Consider the following 23,126-nt stretch of genomic DNA (forward strand, 5'->3'; position numbering starts at 1 on the left):
AGCTCACCTTTTTGTTGCCTCTGATACTGCCTCTTGTCTGATCAGCATTTGGGTCCACCTTTTGGTTTTTCCCCTTTAAACCAAAAAAATCTAGAAAGAGAAAAATCTAGAGAGAGAAAGATAAAATGTAGTGACAAAAGAAAGGGTGGTGGATGTAAAGTGGTGTGAATTTTCTCTATGCAACATACACTAAAACTGATATACAATTTTTTTTTTTAGGTGGGCCTTGTTCCAGGTATTTAAAATTCACTTTGCATCTGGACTCTGTTCACTGCAGTACAAAACTGCATCTGGGCTGGAGTGGCTATCTGCTTCTCAAAACTGAGGCTGCGCTGATCTGCAATTACGGTAGGGAACAGACCGACTATAGATATGTATTTTTTATAACCCACTTCAAAAAACCTGAACTATCCCTTTAAACTATTTAAGTAATGCAATATTTCAAAATGTATACAAGTTACAAAATTGTTCAAATAACACACTGAGTGGTCTGAACGTAATAAGGTCACAGCTCCTGAGAAAGGCTTTTGTCTTGTGTTACGTATGCGTATGTTTCCCCATTCATGTGTATTTAAGAGTGTATGTGTGGCTTGTGTGGCCTGAGATTGTAGTGACAAAAGGAATAATGCAATATAGCAGAGCCATTTCCTGTTCCTCCTTTTCTAACCCTGCAGACACAGTTAATCTTCCTCTGTGCCTGGTCTTTACCACAATGCCTTTTTTCACACTAAGGCTGTGATTCAGATCAGTGTTCAGGCAGCTCGACCTGTTGGACAAGAAAGCAGCTGAAAGATGAGACTGTTCAAATGGTCCATTATTCACTTAATACTAACACATACAATTTCTCACACACACACACAGACATTGGTAATGGGTGGGGAGTGGAAAGGGTAAAGTTGCCAGCAATCATAACATCTTAAATACATAGCAAACTGAGAGTGTTTTATTTTTTGTTAGTGGTTGTATTTTTAAATCCCTGGCAGCACAGCCAGCCAGTTGATGTTTTTCCACATAGTTCTGTGTACTTATGTGTGTCAGCCTGAAGTCCATTCATTACTATGAGAAACACTGTAATCTCTGTTTAGATGCCCTGATTATGTTGAAAAATGTTTACTTTATGGACAGACCATGTGCACTGTGTGCTACAGGAAGTTACCATAAAACTGACTGATGAATTCAACAAACCTATGTTTACTTATTTTTTCTAAGCGAAATGTTTGAGTATTTAAGGTATCCAATACAGCATGTGTGAGGTTTGGAAATACATTGGAATTTTCTCCTAAAACGCAGAGATGAGGACTAAAATCCCTGGTCATGGGACTGTTGTTGCTTTATCCACAGTATATCAGTGGTAATGATAGTATATAGAAAAACTTGTAAGCAGAGTAAAGGTAGTAATTGTAGTGGTAGCAGTAATAGCTGCAGGCCCATGTAATATTTCAACATGTCTAATTAAAGTAGTGTCAATCAGAAGAAACTTAGACTGTTTTTGTTATAAGGAAGACCTTCCCAGCATGATCAATCATGTGTATGCAGGTATGAAAGTTTTAATTGCAAATTCTTTAAGTGAGAAGATGTGGATTTAACCCCTGACCACAGGACCATGTGCCATGTGTTTTATCAATTCTGCCGGAGACAGAGAACAAACAACATGTGTAACCAATCACATAATCAACCTCGTGTACACTGTGTGCACAATAATTAGGCAAGTTGTATTTTTGAGGATTCATTTTATCACTGAATTGAATTTCAAAAAACCCTCAAACCTGAATATTTAAGAAAGTTAAAGTGAGGTTTTGGCTTTTTTTAGGAGAATATCTTTGTGTATGATTATCGCCCAGTCTTGACATTCCAACTTGTGTGTCTTGTTCAGTGGTGTTTGGGTTTCAGTCTTCCTTTCCATGGTCATGTCTTCGAGCACTGAAAACCTTGTACTTCTGGGCATTCCAAGTAGGTTGCAGTTCTGGAATATGACAGCACTGGAGGATAATGGGTTCCTGGTAGCTTCATGTTTGATTCTTCTCAAGTATTTGACATTTAATTTGTGTCTTTTTTCAACACCTTTCTAGCTACCCTGATCAGGGGTGCGGCCAGCTATTTTGGGCCCCATGAAAAGAAATCTAATTGAGCCCTTGTATAAGACGGCAATTCCCATATTTGTGAAAAGAACAACATGACAGTTACTTAGTTACTGCTCACTGTCTCTCTTGTAGTCCCGTATGCAGGTCTGAATTATATCCACAACTGTAGACCCACAGGTGGTGGCTTTGGATTTGGGGTGTGAAAATGCATACATGAGGCTATATGGTCGATGCAATTTAATCTTCTGATTTCCAGAAAATATAAATACTTCTCTGATTGTACTGAGAGTTGTCTTGAGTCACACAGTCTGCATGCACCAGAAATGTTCTCCTCTGTTCTTACTGCAAAGCAGGAAGGTGAGAGTCCCAAACTATTAACCAAACATTCTATTGTAGTGAAAGAGTTTGAACTATATTATATATACACATACATATTCTCTCTATTTTTAATACATGAGAATCATTCTGAAATACATATGGATTATAGGCTACTATTATTTTACAACTCTCTTTTAACCCTCTGAAAATGACATTACTGTCTTCTGAAGGCCGTCATGGGCACAAAGAATGCTGAGTCAGCATTCACACTATTGTTCTTCTGGAATTTATTGGTTGTGAATGCATAGCCCACTATTACTATTCCCTGCACCTCTTCTTAATATTATTAGTGGGCTGTGCTCACCAGCCCACTATGGACACCTCTATAGCAGAGCTATACACAATATATTTCCCAACATTTAAACCATATTTAATGATAAAGTTTTCATTCATTCATCGTGCGGCTCGACCAGACTCAGTATGCTATTATTCACCTCTGCAGAATATTAATTTTTCGCGACGTCAAATTTTCCCATAAGGAATGAATGGGACGAGGAAATGGGACCCATCTATAGCAAAGCAATAGGGGTCTATAGAGGGCTGCCTTGATATAAAACCACTGATCCGGCTCTGCTCATACCCTTTGACCTCATCATAGGTAAGTACCTGTTATGTCTGACATTAGCATAAAGTTACTGAAATCGTTAATACAAATGGATTTTATTGAAGCTAGACAATACTATCTCTCTCATGAACTCATGATTTCGGAAAAATGAATGTAATTGTTTATGGTCGGTCTGTTTCAGCAATATTAATCCGGAGGTACTTGGCTCAAAGTGCCCGCTGTTAGCTTCGAGCGCGGCCTAATGTTTTATATACCAGAGCCGAGAAGCTCCATCAGCTCGTCTTAATATTGTCGTATTTGAATAGACTGACGTAGCTCCGTTAGCTGTTAGCCCCGCTACTCCGTCAGTCTGTTTCAATACAACAATATTGAGACGAGTTAACGGCGCTATTCGGCTGTGGTATGTAAAGCATTAGGCCTTGATCTAAGCCAACAGCGGTGACTTTGCTTTTTCTATAAGGAAACATTAACCGGAGCGAAAAGCTTATTGTGCTAACTGTGCTAACATCCATACACCTTTAACAAAAGTGAGGTAATTGAATCTAGACATTACTATCTCGTGGTTTTGGGAAGATTAATTGTTTATGGTCGATGTGTTTCTAACTGCGCAAACCTTGGCTTTGTTCTCTCACAGCGACAAGGATAGCCATTAGCTTGATGCTAACTGCGCGAACCCTGGCCTTTGTTCTCTCGCGGCGCGAACGGTAGCCATTAGTTAGATGCTAACTGTGCAAACCTTGGCCTTTGTTCTCTGGCGGCGCGACCGCTTGCCATTTTACTCTCCGGGTGCGAACCGTACTGTCATGCATTGATCCTTAACACAGGTCAGATTTGTAATAGAGATATTACACTCATTATTTTGGGATTTTTTAAATTTTTTTAAAACGTTTTTTTTTTCTTTAGTTTTTTCATACAAGAACATTAACACAAACTAACTTTAGATGTACTATACACTTTTACAATGTACCGTGATTAAATAGAAAAGGAAGAACTTACATACATGACTGTTTTTGCTTTTGGTAATAAATGTGCATTCAGATGTTGATAAAATCCTGTACATTTGATGAAGTTATTGTTATCTTGCGTGTTATATTTATCATGTCGTAGTAATTCTTTGTTCTTAGGAATAAACTATTTGATACTGTGTAGTATAAAATTGATATAGTATTTTAATTATCATTTATAGTAATTATGAATTATAATATAGAATTATTTTAAAAAATACTGTGCCCAAAAACACACAAATTACAACAAGTACAGATGTTTAACTTGTGTCTGTTATGATATTAACTTGTTGCTAACACTGACTCGTAACATTTGAGAGACATTTATCGTTTTATTGCCTTTTGTCTTTGATAAGATTAAAGGGTTCCTGTGCTGAGAGTGACAGCTGACAGCTGAGAGTGACCATCATCGTTGATCCATTGCCCTCAACCTTCACAGAACAGTATCATCACATCACCTACACACACACAATCACCACATCTTCATCTATTTCTCAATTTTAATTTTATACATAAGATTATGTTAGGTTGTCTTAGACTTGTTTAATTTACATTAGGTGGTTTAGGTTTAGGTCAGTTTGAAAAGCATTTCTCTTGTTATTTCTCTTGTCTTTAACTTCTGTCAGCAGCATGCCAAGGAAGTCGAGGTGGTCTGTGGTGTTGAAGCAGCGCTGGAGGAAGCTCACCCTGGAGGAGCTGAGGTCTTCCCCCACCCCCCCGGAGGTACTTACACCAGTGTTTTCCATGGCGGCCCGCCATGGTCTAATTTGTCCCGCCACAGTCTCAGAGTGAACCAAAAAAAAATCTTACACTTCTCATAATAACATAAAAGATCTGTAACATGTGTTTCGCGCTGCAGCTTTGGCAAAGGATCTCTCACTCTCTGTCTCCCCACTGTACATGGCGCGCACACACTCAGTCACACACGCACGCACGCACTGGAATATATCGCATTACCTTAGGGCATTGTGAAGCAGAAGTGAAGACGACGTGAAGAAGGCATTTTAGGACACCAAATCGTTTGAGGTAAGAAACTTTAACAAACTTTACAATATCCACTAGTTTAGAAACAATGTTATCCTGATCTATGTACTACAGCAAAACGAGAACGTTACGATGTAAGCTGTCAGTCTCGATTATGTCGATTGATATATCCGGATGCTTGCTGTGAAAAAGTATGTAACTTAACGTTAACCTATATCGAACTAGTTAACGTTAATGTTATTACCAGAGACGGTTCAGAAAGTATAAATGTATATAGAGAATCTTTGTTATTACCAGCGGCTTTGACAACCAACACTAGAACGGCCAAGACGGTTATTTTGACCGTTTTCAAATTCATGTGTGCAATAACTGTGTTGAATGGCATAAAACCGCAATACTGCCCGTACATAATTGTTCCTAAAAGTGCCTTGATTTTTAGTTTTTATATAAATTACACAAAAGACAATGAAAATACTAGAAAACCGCGAGCGGTTATGCGGGCCCTCGCTCCAGTGTGACATTATCGTCAAACATGCAAGAAGGAAAAAAAAAAGTTATACAAAGATAATCTTTAATGATCATAGCACAGTCTCACCTAATTTAACACTGCTAATGAAATTGAAATATTGATGTGTAGCAAAAGTAATTATACAAGAAAGTGTATATACAAAATGATTTGAATCAAAAGCTGGCCTCAAGTTTGATTTTCACTCTCGTATGACCAATAGGTGTTGTCAAAGACCATGATGAAAGTAGAGCCCTGTCTGGGCAAGTGAATAGATAGTAAAGAGTTATTCCCTGTTATCATTACAAACGTAACCAGATGTGGGTAAGTGGGTTCAGACTTGGACCCTCATCACACACATGAAGTTTGAAGCAAATCGCATGGAGAAGATATGACCAGTTGAAGTTTCATCCACCAGGGGGCAGTAACCAGACATAGGCTGGTGTGTTCAGGGGCGACCCCTCATCACACACAGTTTCAAGCAATTTGGACAAAGCATGAAGGAGTCCTGAGCAGTTGATGGTTCAATGTGGAAATCATGGCAAAATGAGCATTCAAGACAAAATGGCCGACTTCCTGTTTGCAGTGGACCGTCAGTGCAAGAGACTTTTTTGTTCGTCTGGTCAACTTACATGTGTGTACCGATTTTCATGTTCCAACTCCATAAAAACCCCTATGGGGAGGCATTTTTGAGGTGTTCAAGGGGGCGCCATGGAGGCATTTAGCCCCGCCCACGGGCGTGGCCCCCATCAGATGTTAGAGGTCGCCACCCTTGACCTGTGTAACAATTTTCACGATGATACGAGTTTATTAAAGCCGTCAAAAAGCCAAACGAATTTTCTTGGCGAATGATCGACAGATGCTGCGTCGCCACACGGACGCCATTACTCATAGCCTCATGGCGGTCATAATGTAGCTTCACCAACTTGTTCTGGATGTTTTAGACGTTGAATGAAGTTGATGGAGTCAACTATGTGGTATCAGTACATGTAAACGTAAGGGGATACGCTACAGAGGCATTTGGCCCCGCCCATGGGCGTCGCCCACATCAGATTTTAGAGGTCGCCAGTCTTGACCTGTGTATCAAGTTTCATGATGATACGAGTTTATTAAAGTTGTCAAAAAGCCAAACGTATTTTCTTGGCGAATGATCAAAAAACGCTGCGCCGCCACGCGGACACCATTACTCATAGCCTCACAGCGTTCATAATGTAGCTTCACCAACTTGTTCTTTATGTTTTAGAAGTGGAATGAAGTTGATGGAGTGAACTATGCGGCATCAGTAAATTTAAGAGTAAGAACTGGTCACTTCCTGTTACCACCGGGGGGCGCCATGAGTAAGGTGGGACATTAATACATCGGAACGTTCATGGCTGAGCTCCCGTCATGCTTAGCAAATTTGAAGCTTCTAGGTTCAAGTATGTGGGCGTGAGAGCCGTTAGAATTTACATAGCAAGCGCCGAAACATTCGCCAAAATTTATCGACCCCTAACAGCTACACCCTTTGATCTACAGACGTGCAGAGCACAACTTTAGATCAGCTAGGTCTGGAGATGATCTGTACCAGATTTGAAGTTGATTGGGCGAAATCCCTAGGACGAGTTCGTTTTGAGTAAAAAAAAAAAATTAAAAATGGCCGACTTCCAGTTGGAATTTCAGCTTCCTGGCAAGAGAAATTTTTGTGCGTCTGGGTATGCTTAACATCTTTACCAATTTTTGTTCAGGTACGACAATGTCATCGACATTCCCTATGGGAATTTTTCAACTTTGTAGGGGGCGCTATTTAGCCATTTCGCGTGGACCGTGTGCGACGACCCAAAAATATCGACTTTCGGGAGTGGCCAGTCGTCCCTGCAAAGTTACACAACTTTTCCAGTTTGGGAAAGGGGCGAAATTGGGCAAAACAATCGGTCAAGAATAATAAATAATAATAAACAATACAATTTCAATAGGGCCTTCGCTGACTGCTTGCTCGGGCCCTAATGATTTGTTTTATTCCGGCCAGAAGTGGACTTATTTATATATATATTTATATATTTATATATATTTATATATATATATATATATATATATATATATATATATATATATGTATATATATAAATTTATATATATATATATATATACACATATATATACATACACATATATATACATATATATATATATATATATATATATATATATATATATATATATATATATATATATACACACACACATAACTTGTTTCAAATACGTTACTTTTAATTATTAATTGTCTTGTTCTGAGATTTCTCTATTAAAGGTGACATATTATGCTCATTTCTGCTTCCTGACACGGTTCCCTGATGTCTAAATGGAATGTTAGTAACATGCTTTGGTCGAAAAAGCTTAAGGATTGAGCACAGCAAGGTTCTTGAAACACCAGTTTCACAGCCCTCCTCCAGACGGCCGGTTTCAGTGCAGACTATGGACCTTTACGTCTGAGGGGAATAGTGTAGTAAGCTTTTTAGTCCCATAAATATTATTAATTTATTGCAAAAGTGTTATGAAGTATATAATTGCTTCCTCTGTCTTACATTGCTTATAGTTTATCGTTACTATCTTTTACTTGGTAACATGAAAACTACATATCAAACAATGAAAACACACAGAACAGTTGGGAGAGATGTTTTATTGCAAGAAACAATTGTAGACATACAAAATAAATATCTAAAGTGGAACAGTTAAACTTGCCAGTTGCCATGGATGTGAACATTCAGTGCTGACTTTCTACTGAATTGTGTCCAGCCAGTATAGATACCTAGCCTACAGAAGCTTTGTAAGCTGGTGCTGGTGCTTTCTGGGGCGGAGAGTGAGAGCTGTGCTGCCTGCCTGTGTGGTGCTGAGGATTCATGCAGAGTTCCCTGACACAGAAGGACAGTATGTTAGGTTCAGTCCTGTCCTTGATTGAACCTTGGCACGCAACTGGCTATAACGTCCAGCTTGTTGGGTCTTTCATACTGAGCCGAGAGGACTTCAGGGATTGTAAGTTGCAGCACCTCGTTCACATATGGGCCAAGGTCCTGGAAAACCTTCTTGAAGATCAGGTCCAACAGTGCATCAACGTAGTCTGCAGTGCAATAAACAAAAATTTATGTTTACAAGGAAATGCACTAGAACCAAAAAGCCTTGTGCTGCAGTGTTGTCAAGTGTCTCTTCGTATTTGTCCTAATTTATACGTTCTCTTTATTTATTATTTTGAAAACCATCAAAAAAATAATTCAGATTTTGTGTTTATTTTCAACCGTTTGTGTTATTGCCTGTGTGTCCATCTTTATTTTTTATTCATGGGGTTCAAATAAAAGATTGTAAAACTTATGGAATGTTGGCTCTGCTTTCACAGGCTTTGCAGTTCATTCTCCATGCTTAGATTTGGGGAAGTTGACTGTACAGCAGCTCTCCACCTGTAGATGTTGCCTGTGGTCAGTCAGTATTTTCATTGTAATGCAGGGCAGCCAGGTAGAGTCTTGGGTGGAAAAACAGTACTTTAAAAATCATAGTATACACACTAAACTAAAATCAGCTGTCCACCAATCCATATTCATAACAGAGTAACACAAAATTACATATTAGAGTAACATAGTGACTAACATTACATCATAGGCTTTCGTTCAACAAACCAGTGCTTCTGAAGTGAGGCCGGAGAGTTCTCATGGAAAGCTGTGTGCCAACCGTGCATTTCACTGGTTGGTCTGTCTGGCAGGCAACATGATGCACTACAGACTGCTGTACAGATGTGCTTGGCTAAACACAAAAGGAAGGAATATGTTATGTGTCTGCTTCTCATGTTACATAAAACAAAGCTATGTAGACAGAAATGATGATTAAAACAATCCATTTGATAAGGCAAATTCTGGCAAATCATAATCCGCGCAAACCCATGCAAATTCCTCATTTCACATTAGATTTAGTAAGTGAGCAATACATATTGTGTCCATGCCTGCATATAACTAACGCTAATCGTAGCACAGCAGACAGGTAACCCCTGTCTCAGGCTCCAAAACAAAGTAATGATTGCTTGACTGCAGATAAAGTTTTGGTACTGTCAGATCGGGTCTCTCGTACCAGCAGCTAACATTACACACGTAGTTACGTGTATATCAACACAAAATAAGTCGTTCGACTGCCAAGGTGCTCCTGGACATCTAACCCACTGTCCTTTAGCACAACATGCTAATTGACGTAACGTAGCTCACTGGTCGTGAATAACAGAGCATTTCGTACCATCCTCACTGCGTGTTCACGGCGGAACATTAGCTCTCCGTCCGCGAACAACTGAGACAATTTCACACCGTCTGATCGGCTGTGAGCATGTGGAGGAGACGGTTTCCCATGCGTGTTCATGTCGGAACAGTAGCTGTAGTAACTGAGAAGTTGTCCGCGGACGATGAGCTAGCTAGTGCTGTTCGGCCGTGAACCGATGGCTAGCTAGGGCTGTTCACGGCCGAGCAGGCCGGACAGTGGGTATTGATCCATCTTTGAGGAACAATCTCGTTGCCAGTCCAGTCTGATACTGACCCTGGTTGCTGAAACAGTCCGGTGTGAAGTGATTGGCACAAACAACAACGCTTTTGCTCAGTGAAGCTGGGACGTTTCCCTGAAAAATAAAATTTAGCCACTTCGCTCTGATATCCTCTTTAGTAGGGAGGCAATGTAGGGAAACATGAGTGTCCGTGCATCCGACGACAGAGCAGGAGTGCTTGGCTTTCGGGTTGCATATGGTTGCGGTCAGGCTGTCGCATACAAGTGAAGCGAGAAAATGGCGGATCCTCCTTCAGGTAGCCGGAGTAATATGGGAGGAGATATCCAGCGTGAGGGCCGGAGCATTCAAATCACCCGCGCTGTTACGTAGGTGTGCGGGTGAAATCCCAGGGTTCTCACGGATCCTTAAAAAGTCTTAAAAGGCATTAAATTCACGAATCTAAAAATAAGGCCTTAATTGGCATTAAAATGTCTTAAATACATCTTTCAAAAGTCTTAAAAACGTGAACATGTGATGTATTTTATTTTATGGTTGTAATTAGTCTCAAATCCAAAAAGGTAACATACATTTATTTTTTTTCAAATCATTTACGAATGAATCTCGCGGTAACATCGCGCAATCACTGTAGCGGAACCATCAGTCATGTGGTTGCAGCCCGGACCTTCAGAGCAGCGCATCTTCATGGAGCAACCCGGGAGCACCTGTAGCAAGGTAGCAACCATGGTAGCAGCCAGGTAGCAACCTAGCAACTCGTTTAGCAATGGGGAAGTGTAAATTCAATGAAAACTGGCTGTCCGACCAACATTTTTCTAAATGGCTAAAAGCGGTGCCAGGCAACGTATACGAGGCACGGTGCATTTTGTGCAAAAAATGTTTCAAACTCGGCACGATGGGAGTGAAGGCAGTGGAGTCACATATGCACAGCACGAAACACCAAGCCTCGGAGTCCAGCTGCCAACAGACGCCAAGTATTTCGCAGTTCTGTTCGACCCTCGTCTCCACCATGCCTCCGCCTCCGCCTCCACCCTCGGGCCCGGCGACATCAACAACTCGGACCGCAGCACCGCGTCTTGAGACAATTTTCGGCTGCACGCCTACTTTGAAAGCAGAGGTACTGTGGTCGCTGAACACCGTGACCAAACACCAATCATTCAAGTCTAATGAGGGAGTTGGAGAGATATTCCGTGCAATGTTCCCAGATTCTGATATTGCCCTCTCGTTTGCATGTGGGTCCACCAAGACAGCCTACATCAGCAAATTTGGATTAGCTCCGTACATTTTAAAGCAGCTCGTTGCGGATGCTAACAAGGACACGTTTGTTTTAATGTTTGACGAGAGCCTCAACCAGACCACAAAAACAAAACAACTGGATCTGCATATCCGCTACTGGTGCGAAGATCACGTCCAGTCAAGATATATTGGGTCGCAGTTCATGGGACATGGAACAGCCCAGGATTTACTACGCCATTTCAAAGTAAGTAGGCATCAAACAGAGATTATAGAAGTAGAAAATTATAAACATCATTCTCCCTAACTCATGCATGTAAACGTGGTGACCAAAACTTTCAATATACTGTAATACAGTCCATATCAACACCACTGCAAATTATAAAACCAGTAATATTTAATCAATTAACTTAAAGTTAATATTTTTTCTGAAAGTGTCAAACAAAACTGAACCTTATTATATTTGTAGAGGTAGAAGTTGGCTGTTGTATTGGATCACATTATATTGTACAAGTGTTGTTTATAGTCTTCAGGTTTGACTAAGGTGTCAAATGATATTTTTTACTACCTTTTCTGTGTCAGCGTTCCATTTATTACATAGAAAATAAGATACATGGCAGTTTGCTGGATTAATCCAGTATGATTTTGATATGCTTCATGAGCTCTAATGTTATTTATTCTCAGGAATGTGCCAAGGACCTGGATAGACATAAGCTGTTGTCAGTCTCCATGGATGGACCAAATGTGAACTGGAAGTTCCTGGAGCTACTGCAGCAAGAACAGTCAGAACAGTATGGGGGCGCTCAACTGATTGTGGTAGGAAGTTGTGGTCTCCACACCTTACATAATGCTTGCAAAGGCGGCTTTGTCATGTGGCAACTGGACAAGGTTCTGAGGGCCATGCATGCACTCTTCCATAATACACCTGCAAGGAGGGAGGATTTCACGGTTCTTACCAAAACCACACAATTTCCACTGGCATTCTGTGGCCACTGGTGGCTTGAGAACCTACCAGCTGTGGAGAGGGCTTTAGAGGTGTGGCCTTCAGTGACCATGTACGTGGATGCAGTCAGGACCAAGAGGCTACCAAAGGGACCTCATCTTTTGACACCCTTGAGGCGGCACAGAAAGATCCTCTCATCATGGCAAAACTTTACTTCTACATGTCTGTCATCAGGACCTTCAGCCCCTTCCTCACTGCATACCAGACAGATCAGCCAATGATACCATTTCTTGTGAATGATTTGGCAGAACTGATGAAGGTAATTATATTCTACTACTGAGTATTGTTTGTTTAAAAAATCTGAAAGAAGAAAGCAAAGAAGCAAAACAGTGTTTACATATTGTCAAGTCCATATGGTTGTAATTATTTGGGTTACATTTTAGCTTTTTCTGTTTACAGAGTATTTTGAGGCGTTTTATCAAGAGGGAGGTCCTTCAGGACATCAGTCCACTCCAGTTAGCCAGACTGGATGTTGGTGACAAAAAGAATTGGGTCCATCCTAAGGAAGTGAACACTGGCTTGGGTGCAGAATCAACCCTGAAGGTAGTGTTTCATGTTATTGTTTAAAATATTACCAGGATCCAGAAAATTGATTTACTAGTTGTTACATAGGATACTCTCATTATCCCTGTCAGGATCTCCAAAGACAGAAAAAGATAGGAGATCTCACAGTCCTAGAGTTTAATAGGGGCTGCATCAAGGTGATGTCAACCATCCTGCAGAAAGTGCAAAACAAGAGCCCCTTAAAATATCCCACTGTGAGGCAGCTGACCTGTTTGGACCCTAGAAAGATGTTCTCTGATCCAGAATGGTGCCAGGGCAAGATGAGGAATCTCGTTCAGAGGTTTCTGCACGATAAACAATTGTCAGGAGGCGTCACAGCCGGTATGAGAGAATAGAGCAGTTCAAGTTTTCTTTCTGCATTCCCTGCATTATCTGTCTCTAAATGAAAAAGAAACCAAGAGTGATGTAAATAGCATCTAAAGAAGTGTTAGGTATCCAGAAAGCGCATATTAATTTGCCTGATTCTTATAGTATTTAGCGTGACAAAGTAAAATAAAGTGTTTGCATGTTTTATTGAATTTTGCCTGTGCCTTTGTATTGTGTCTTGCAGGTGACGTGATTACACAGCAGTTTTGTGACTTCCTATCCGTTGAGGCTAGACATGACACCTTCCACTCCTACCGACCCACTGAGACAAGGGTGGATGTCTTCCTCCATCAGGCTTTCCAGAGCAAATGCTACCCTGAGCTATGGGAGTTTTGTAAGAAGCTTCTTCTCCTATCGCATGGCCAGGCGACAGTAGAGAGAGGCTTTTCAATAAACAAAGAGGTTGAAACTTACAATATGCATGAAGAAACAATGGTCAGCCAGCGACTGATCTGTGACTATGTCACAGTTTGTGGGGGTGTCCTCAAGGTCCCCATTACTAAGGAGCTCCTGTCCTCAGCTGCATCAGCCAGGTCAAGGTACATGATGTACCTAGATGAGGAAAAGCAAAAGAAAATGAATGACATTGCAACACAGAACCAAAGGGCAGCTGCAGAGCGCATCGAAGAACTTAAGAAGAAGAAAAAATGTCTGTCTGAGGTGGCAAAAGTTCTGCTCGACGATGCCGATCAGCTTGCTACGCAAGCAGAAGGAAAGGCTGGTAGCCTGATGGCACAGCTAATCACAAAATCTAACACACTGAGAAAGCGCCACAAAGAAAAACTGGCAGAATTGGCAGATGTGGAGGAGGAACTGAAAAAAGCAATGCCATAGCAGCTACATATCACAAACGGGCAACAGTTTTACCTCAGCAGCAGAGTGTTTTTTCCAGTTTTTTTTTTGCAAGCATTTATATGATGCTTAGGATACAATTAGTTATACAGTAAGTTATTTGTAATCGTTACCTTCCAGTGGAGGATTCATGATGCATTCTTTTACATGTGTATTTGTACATGTGTCTCCATGTCTTGAAGTATTAATGTTTTTCAAAAAAACGTTTCCATTTGATCAGAAGGTCATGTTCAAATAAACATTTGGACAAAATTGTCCCGAACCCTATGATGAGGTGTTATTTTTCCATTTGTGTTTATTATGAAGTTGGTCTTAAATTCAATGTCAAATGGCATTAAAAAAGTCTTAAAAAGTCTTGAATTTGACTTGTCCTAAGCAGTGGGAACCCTGTAGATACCAGGAAGATGCCACGTTCCGCACCAGACATAACAAACACTGCAGAGATAGATACCAGTCAGATACAGTGTTTCAGAGCAGACACAAATTTGTCATGTCTCAGAGATACAACACGGATCAAAGCTATAGCCAAAAGAAAAAGCAAGGTTTCAATCTCAGATATCACAGTGATCCGGAATTTAGACGTCATTTTAACCAACGACGTAGCCAGCAGAGAGGAACCAAATTGGCCACAAATGCTGCCTTTAGCATATTTTACAAGATGCAGAGAGCGCTTAGAATCAGGAGAAAATACAGACAAATTGTGCCCCACCGCCCCCAGCCCCTGATTGATCCGGTGATGGAGGCAGCCATAGCCGCCTTTCGTGAGTCCATTAGACATGGACCCACATACATTTGTACCGTTTGTAACAGAACCATGTTTCCTAATCAGGTCAAAGAATGCAAAAGACAAAAATATTGTAAACACGCAAAAGTGGCAGCAGCAAGCTTGACAGGAAACTATGTTCACTTTTGTGACAGTGACTGCTCTACCCCTTGCTCTGTGCCACAAGAAAGACTGCATGAGTGGATATGCTACACCTGCGACAGCCACCTTAGCAGAGGATGCATACCACCCATGGCAGTCGTAAACAATTTGGAGTTGGCGCCCATCCCCCCAGAATTGGCTGCACTTAATGTGCTTGAGAGGCAGCTGATTGCAAAAATCTTGCCATTTGCAAAAATTGTTGCTCTGCCAAAAGGCCAACAGAGAGCAGTCCACGGAGCTGTTGTGTGCGTTCCATCAGAGGTGGAAGCGACCGTCAACAGTCTCCCAAGGCCCAGAGCAGAAGCGCAGCTGCTTCAAGTGAAATTGAAAAGGCACATTAAATACAAAGGTTACCAGCACTTTTACAACGTTAATATGAAGAATGTGCTAGCTGGCCTTGCGAAATTGAAAGAGACACATTCAGAATATAAAGACGTGTTTATCGATGAGACTGCAACTTTTGACTGTCTGCTCGAAGAAGAGGAGCCCATCGAAGAAGAGGAGCTCAGACAAGAAGAGGAGCCCAGCATCCCAGAAGAAGATCGGGATGTCGATTTAGAGGAAATTTTTAAAAGTCAAAACGAGCCGGGACAGTTAGAGGCAGATGAGGAAGAACAGGAGGAGCTGAGACCAGGCCTCTCCCTGGACACTTGCATGCAGCCCCCCAACATTGCACAGGAAATCCTTTCATATGGCGACGGAGTATTTAGTGTTGCACCCGCTCAAGGCAACAAACCGGTTGGTTTTTTCACCATACCAAAGTTAGAGGCCATGGCTTTTCCTGTACAATTTCCGACAGGAGAGAACACATTAGATGAAGCTAGAACCGTCTCCCTGTCCCCGAGCCTCTACTTTAATTCTAGGCTCTTTGCTGCAGATACGCGTTTTGCAAGTGACCAGAGTTATCTTTTCTTTGCGCAGTTTGTTACAGAGACTCACCTCGCGACAAATAGTATGTCTATACAAATGCGCAAAGGAAAGTCGAAAACCAAAGACGGCAGAAGGATTAACAATGTCATGCTCCAGGACAAGGATGAGGTAGAACGGCTCATCATGAGCCAAGATGCAACCAGGTTCATGCAGCCTCTCAGAGGCACTCTGTCACAGCGCGGTGAGGTTGTCTTGTCTTGGGGTCTGTCATGTGAACTTCCTGTTTTTATTTTGAAATTAATTCTCCTCTCGTTTCAGGTCACTTGCCCTTCCTCTTGTGTCCCTGGTCTGACGTCATCCCTGATTCCTGATTGTTTCCACCTGTGTTCCCCTCCCTCATGTGTATAAAGTCTTTGTCTTCCCCTGTCTCCGTGCCAAAGTATTTCGTCTCTACGTCGTATGCCTAAGCCCTTCGAAACCACAGTCTTGATCTCCTTGGTGCTAAGTATTTTCATGGTTTATTTATCTGTATTTTTGTCCTCTCGTGAAGAGTGATTTTTTGTTGTAATTTTCTGGTTAAGGTTTTTGTTTGTATTTTGAGATTTCCTAGCCCCTTTTGGTTTTCCTCCTCGTGAGCGAATTTTTGTTGGTTAAGTTTCATAAGATAGAATAGATAAGTTTCATAGCCTCTGTGCTTCCTCTTCGGAGTGAATTTTTGTTGTAATTTTTATATTCTCAGATTTTGATTCTAGCATAGTGTAGTCATCCTCCTTCGGGAGCGCTTTTCGTTTTCAGTGTTCTATGTTGTTTGTCTTGTGTGTGTCTCAGTATTTTTCATAGCGTTTGGTTTTCATTCTATCCTGAGAGTCAAAAATCAGATCAATAAAACTTGATTGTACATCTGCCATTCTGCATCTGAGTCCTCTCCTTTTGTCCAAGCCTGACAGTATCTTTTGGCTTTTGTACATCTGCCATTCTGCATCTGAGTCCTCTCCTTTTGTCCAAGCCTGACAGTATACTTTGGCCAGTTATGGACTCAGCAGAGGCAGAGCGACTTTCGGAAATGCTGAGGACCCAGGAAGCTCGGTTAAGCCGCCAGGAAGAGTTCCAGACTGCCATGGCGGCCAACATGGGGCAAATCTCCGCCCAGTTCCAAGAGCTACTGGGACAACTCGGTCGACACAACCAAGACACCCCGAACGCTTCCACTCCAGCCCACCCGGAAGTACTACCACCATCCGGAGGATCCTCCTGCAAGCTGGCGCCTCCTACGCAGTACGCCGGTGAGCCGGGGCTTTGTCGAACTTTCCTAATAGACTGTTCTATTCACTTCGAGTTTATGCCACAAGCTTTTCTAACAGACCGCGCCAAGGTGGCGTTCATGATTTCGCACCTGACAGGACGAGCTAAAGCCTGGGCGTCGGCGGAATGGAGCCGCAACTCCGCCGTGTGTGACACCATTGCCGGGTTCCAGGCGGCTCTAACCCGGATTTTCGATCCCGTGTGTACCAACCGAGAGAAGGCTCAGGATCTCAGCTCGCTAAAACAAGGGACAGACTCGGTATGTGACTATGCCATTCAGTTTCGCACGCTAGCAGCCGAAAGTGGATGGAACAACGCAGCACTCTACGACATATTTCTGAAAGGCTTGTCAGTAGAGATCCAAGAATTGCTGGTGCCGTTGGATTTACCCACCAGCCTGGACGCACTCATCGCTCTCGCTATACGTACAGACAACCGGCGAAATCAACTCAGACGACATCACGAAGGAAGACGACACAGCCGAGAGGAGCATACGACACCGCGAGAACCAAGATGGCCGACTCCGCTACGATCAACTCCAGAAAAACCCCCTTCTCGCCCTGACGAGGAACCTATGCAGCTAGGAAGAGCCCGACTATCCCAGGAGGAGCGCCAGAAGAGACGCCAAGAGGGAAGGTGCTTTTACTGCGGAGAGACCGGACACCTCGTCAGCGTGTGCCCAGCCAAACGGACCCGGGGGGTGAGTTCGAATCAAGTTGCTAAAATCGCTGTGCGAGCACTCACACCGGTTAAGCTAAATTCATAGTTCGAACTGGAGGTTTTGATTGACTCAGGGGCTGATGAAAGCTTGATGGATTGGAATCTAGCTAAGAAACTGAACATTGACTGTGAGCCCCTAGCCAGCCCCATCCGGGCGCGCTCTCTTAACGGAGCAGACATTTTCACGATTTCCCATATAAGCAGCCCGGTCAAATTGTCTATTGGAAATCATCACGAAGACATCCAGTTCCATTTATTCACTTCTACCTCCCACTCTCTGATCCTGGGGCAACCTTGGCTTTTTCATCACAATCCCCATATCGACTGGAAGAATGGTCAAATCAGAGAATGGGGGGAAGACTGCGCCAAACATTGCCTTATTGAACCGGTCACAGAAATCAATCTGTTCACTACTAACTCTGTCTCTGACGCAGAATACCCGGACCTGACCTCAGTCCCGAATTGCTATCATCATCTCCGAGAGGTTTTTAACAAGACCAAAGCCCTTTCTCTCCCGCCTCATCGGTCCTACGATTGTGCCATTGACCTGATTCCCGGCTCTACGATTCCTAAGGGACGTCTGTACTCCATCTCCGGACCAGAGAAAGCGGCAATGAACGATTACATCTCCGCATCTCTGAAAGCCGGACTAATTCGCCCCTCATCATCGCCTGCGGGAGCCGGGTTTTTCTTCGTGGGTAAGAAAGATGGTTCACTTCGCCCATGCATTGACTATAGCCCACTGAATGACATAACCATTAAAAATCGCTACCCACTTCCACTGATGACGTCTGTTTTCGATCAACTGCAACAAGCCCAGGTGTTCACGAAATTAGATCTTCGCAACGCCTATCATCTGGTCAGAATCCGCGAGGGAGACGAATGGAAGACCGGCTTCAACACCCCCAGTGGGCACTATGAGTATTGCGTGATGCCTTTTGGACTGACAAATGCTCCTGCTGTATTTCAGGCAATGATAAATGATGTTCTCCGAGACTTCCTGGACCAATTCGTCTATGTGTACCTGGACGATATTTTGATTTATTCCCCAGACCTCGCCACACACCAAGATCATGTAGCCCAAGTTCTCAGTAGACTCCTTGAACATAAATTGTATGTAAAAGCTGAGAAAAGTGTATTTCATGCCGAGACTGTCTCATTCCTGGGCTTCATTGTAGCCCCTGGAAGAGTTCAGATGGATCCGGCTAAAGTTAGCGCTGTAGCAGAATGGCCCACTCCAGACAGCCGCAAAAAGGTTCAGCAATTCCTCGGATTTGCTAACTTTTATAGGCGGTTTGTCAGAGGTTTCAGCGCAATAGCCGCTCCTCTCCATGCTCTTACCTCCACCCAGGTGCCGTTCAAATGGAGTCCGGAAGCAGACGAGGCGTTCCAAAGACTCAAGCATCGCTTCACCACGGCACCCATCCTCACCCTGCCAGATCCCCAAAGACAGTTCGTGGTGGAGGTCGATGCCTCTAATGATGGGGTCGGAGCGGTCCTGTCCCAAAGATCTGAAAGAGACGGCAAGATGCACCCGTGCGCATTCCTGTCCCGACGCCTATCATCAGCGGAACGGAACTACGACGTCGGCAACCGGGAACTGTTGGCGGTAAAGTTAGCATTGGAGGAATGGCGACATTGGTTAGAGGGTGCCGAGCAACCTTTCATTGTCTGGACCGACCATAAGAATCTAGAATTTATCCGTAAAGCCAAAAGATTAAACTCTCGCCAGGCCAGGTGGGCGCTGTTCTTTAACCGTTTCTCCTTTACTTTGTCTTACAGGCCGGGATCCAGAAACGTAAAACCTGATGTGCTGTCCAGACTATTTGATCCCGAGCCTAAGACCAAGGAACCCGAACCCATCCTGCCACTGAATTGTGTGGTAGGAGTGGTGACTTGGCCTATAGAAAATGAGGTAAAGCAGGCTAATGGTGGTGTTCCGTCACCTCGTGGCTGCCCCGACGATCATTTGTATGTACCCGCTGAGCTGCGGCCACAGGTGATCCATTGGGCTCACACCTCACTGCTTTCATGCCATCCGGGGGTCAAACGCACCATGTATGTCATTTCCCGGAGGTTCTGGTGGCCAGCGATGGAGTCGGAGGTCCGGGAGTACGTAGAGGCTTGTTCGGTCTGCGCCCGAAATAAGACGTCTTCCAGAGCACGCACTGGCTTACTACAACCACTCCCCATCCCATCCAGGCCATGGTCGGACATCTCTTTGGACTTCGTCACAGGGCTCCCGGTCTCACAGGGAAACACCACGGTCCTCACGGTGGTGGACCGCTTCTCAAAGATGGTGCATTTCATCGCACTGCCGAAACTACCGTCAGCCAAAGAGACAGCCGAAGTCATGATGACACAAGTCTTTCGTATCCATGGATTTCCAAAAGACATTGTTTCAGACCGGGGGCCCCAGTTCGTATCCAAGTTCTGGAGCGAATTCTGCAGCCTGATTGGGGCCACAGCCAGCTTGACCTCAGGTTATCACCCTGAAGCAAACGGCCAGACCGAACGCCTTAACCAACAGTTGGAAACCGGCCTCCGATGTGTGGTACACCAGAACCCCTCAACATGGAGCAAACACCTGGTCTGGGTTGAGTATGCACACAATTCATTGCCCACTTCAGCTACAGGTCTGTCCCCTTTTCATTGTGCTTTTGGTTATCAGCCACCTTTGTTCCCAGACAATGAAAGGGAAGCTTCGGTACCCTCAGCCTACGCCATGGTCCAACGCTGCCGCCGCATCTGGGCAGCCGCCAGACAGGTCTTGATTCGCCAGGGAGATCGGGTGAAAAGATATGCAGACCGGAAGAGACGTCCGGCTCCTAACTACCGTCCAGGACAAAGGGTGTGGTTATCAGCTAAAGACCTGAACCTCAAGGTAGCTTCGAAGAAGCTAGCTCCGCGATTTGTTGGTCCTTTCCCAGTCACCAGAAACATTGGTCCAGCAGCGGTTCGTCTGCGTCTGCCTCGGTCCCTTCGAGTTCATCCCACATTCCATGTCAGTCAACTCAAACCAGTGAGAGAAAGCAGGATGGTGCCTTCATAGCCTCTGTGCTTCCTCTTCGGAGTGAATTTTTGTTGTAATTTTTATATTCTCAGATTTTGATTCTAGCATAGTGTAGTCATCCTCCTTCGGGAGCGCTTTTCGTTTTCAGTGTTCTATGTTGTTTGTCTTGTGTGTGTCTCAGTATTTTTCATAGCGTTTGGTTTTCATTCTATCCTGAGAGTCAAAAATCAGATCAATAAAACTTGATTGTACATCTGCCATTCTGCATCTGAGTCCTCTCCTTTTGTCCAAGCCTGACAGTATCTTTTGGCTTTTGTACATCTGCCATTCTGCATCTGAGTCCTCTCCTTTTGTCCAAGCCTGACACACTCCAGCCTATTGGAATAAAACGCTTAAAGATGTGCACGCCATGGTTCGTCAAATTGGAAAACCAACATTTTTTGCCACATTTTCCGCTGCTGAGATGAGATGGCCTGAGTTCATAGAGGCCATCAAAGCTCAGCAAGGTGAACAGGGGCTGTTTTCAGATTTGGATTGGAAATCAAAATGTGACATTCTGAGAAGTAACCCCATCACAGTAATGCGCATGTTTGAAAAGAGAGTAGAGGCTCTCATGACGAATCTCATCCTCTCTCCTTCACAGCCGATTGGTGAAGTGGAAGATTATTTTTATCGCGTTGAGTTCCAAGCCAGGGGAAGCCCGCACATCCACATGCTCATTTGGATAAAAGATTCACCTAAATTTGAAGAGGACCCCGATAGTCACATCATGGAATTTATAGATAGATACATTAGTTGCAAAATGCCCGACCCTGACACAGATCCGGAACTCCACAAAATAGTGTCAGAGGTTCAGGTGCACAGCAGGAAACATTCAAAGTCCTGTAAGAAGGGAAATGTAGCCTGCAGGTTCGGCTTTCCAAAACTACCGATGGATAAAACATTCATCACCAGGCCCCCCACTATTAATTGCTACCAAAAAGAGGATCAAGATGATGCAGACTTTGAAGCGCAAATAGAGGAGCAGAAAAGGGCCCTCGCAGAAATGCAAAAATTGGCTAAACAAACGCTCCAACCAGTTAGAGATCTGCTTATGGATCCAGGCGCTTCGTTCAGCAGTTTGACAGACTTGCTTTGCCAGTGCAACTTAACTTACGAGCAATACTTTGCCGCCGCGCAGCGCCTGGCAAACACCCATGTCATGATGCTGAGGCGCCATCCAAATGATTGTTGGGTTAATGCCTACAATCCTGATTTGCTTAGAGCGTGGAACGCAAACATGGACATCCAGTACGTCATAGACGATTACAGCTGCATCATGTACATGATGTCATATGTAGCGAAACCGGAGCACGAGATGACGGAATTCCTTAAGAACGTCATCAAGGATGTAAAGACATCTGATGTTAACAAGCGCGACGAAATGAAACAAATTATGCAGGCCTACTCTAAACACAGAGAGGTCAGCGCTCAAGAGGCTGTAGCCCGTACCTGCAGCTTACGCCTCAAGAAGTGCTCCCGATCCGTGGTGTTTATTCAGACTGACGAGGAAGGTCTGAAAATGAGTCACCCTATGAGTAGACTGGAAAGAATGGAACCCGGATCAGTGGATGTATGGATGTCGGGGTTGCCTGAAAAATACGTCAACAGACCTCTCACTCGAGAGTTTGAACGTATGTGCCTGGCCGAGTTCGCGTCAGACTACAGGGTAGTCTACGGCCGGCAAACGGAATGCCCGAATGCCCTTCCATTGTTGAACGATGAAGGATTTATTCTAAAGAGAACCGTAGGAAAACCAGCAATCATTAGATTTACTCGCTTCTCTGAGGAAAAAACTCCAGAGAAATTTTATAGAAGATTGCTGAAACTTTATCTCCCACATCGATCCGACGCCGATCTGAGAGATGAAGCGTACCCCACTTATGAAGAGTTTTATAAGTGTAGCGACAAGTGGGGTATGAGAGTAGAGGAAATAGTGAGGCACAACAAAAAACGTTATGAGGGCCAAGGAAAAAACATGGAAGCTGCGTTTCAACAGCTTCAGGTGTGCGGTCCTCTCGTGAATGCTTGGAACTCTTTTGCGCCGGAAGTTGAAGTTGACCGGCTGGAGTGCCTGGCTGAATGTGAACCTCGCGATCAGGAGCAAAACGGTGAAGATGTCCCAGAATTCGGCACTAAGACGGATAAGGGGAGCTCTATGCCTAGAATAGATGCTCCAGAGTTGAGTCCAGACTTTGTTAGGAAAATGTACCAAAGTCTG

At 43.5% G+C, this 23,126-nt stretch overlaps 1 protein-coding gene across 2 annotated transcripts; it reads left to right on the top strand.

Moving 5' to 3' along the window:
- The first annotated feature begins 10,510 nt into the window (after window positions 1-10,510).
- Window positions 10,511-14,068, top strand: LOC119033723. 2 transcript variants are annotated; one of them, XM_037124162.1, is made up of 5 exons: window positions 10,511-11,498; window positions 11,936-12,513; window positions 12,654-12,797; window positions 12,890-13,139; window positions 13,369-14,068. In XM_037124162.1, exons 2-5 carry the CDS (start codon window positions 12,394-12,396, stop codon window positions 14,016-14,018), a joined length of 1,164 nt encoding a protein of 387 aa, XP_036980057.1. In that variant the 5' UTR covers window positions 10,511-11,498; window positions 11,936-12,393; the 3' UTR covers window positions 14,019-14,068. The 2 variants fall into 2 exon arrangements, 1 of the variants encoding a protein (XP_036980057.1); XR_005079358.1 differs by lacking the exon at window positions 12,890-13,139 and having other exon boundaries at window positions 10,516-11,498.
- The last annotated feature ends 9,058 nt before the right edge of the window (window positions 14,069-23,126 follow it).

The sequence above is a fragment of the Acanthopagrus latus genome, chromosome 15 (assembly GCF_904848185.1).
Source record: "Acanthopagrus latus isolate v.2019 chromosome 15, fAcaLat1.1, whole genome shotgun sequence".
Classification (NCBI taxonomy): Eukaryota; Metazoa; Chordata; class Actinopteri; order Spariformes; family Sparidae; genus Acanthopagrus; species Acanthopagrus latus.

Excerpts from the sequence above, each read along its gene's own strand:
- LOC119033723 (XM_037124162.1), top strand. The coding sequence starts at position 12,394 with ATGGCAAAACTTTACTTCTACATGTCTGTCATCAGGACCTTCAGCCCC. Across the intron at positions 12,514-12,653 it reads ATTTGGCAGAACTGATGAAG|AGTATTTTGAGGCGTTTTAT; the intron begins GTAATTATATTC and ends TTCTGTTTACAG. Across the intron at positions 13,140-13,368 it reads GTCAGGAGGCGTCACAGCCG|GTGACGTGATTACACAGCAG; the intron begins GTATGAGAGAAT and ends TGTGTCTTGCAG.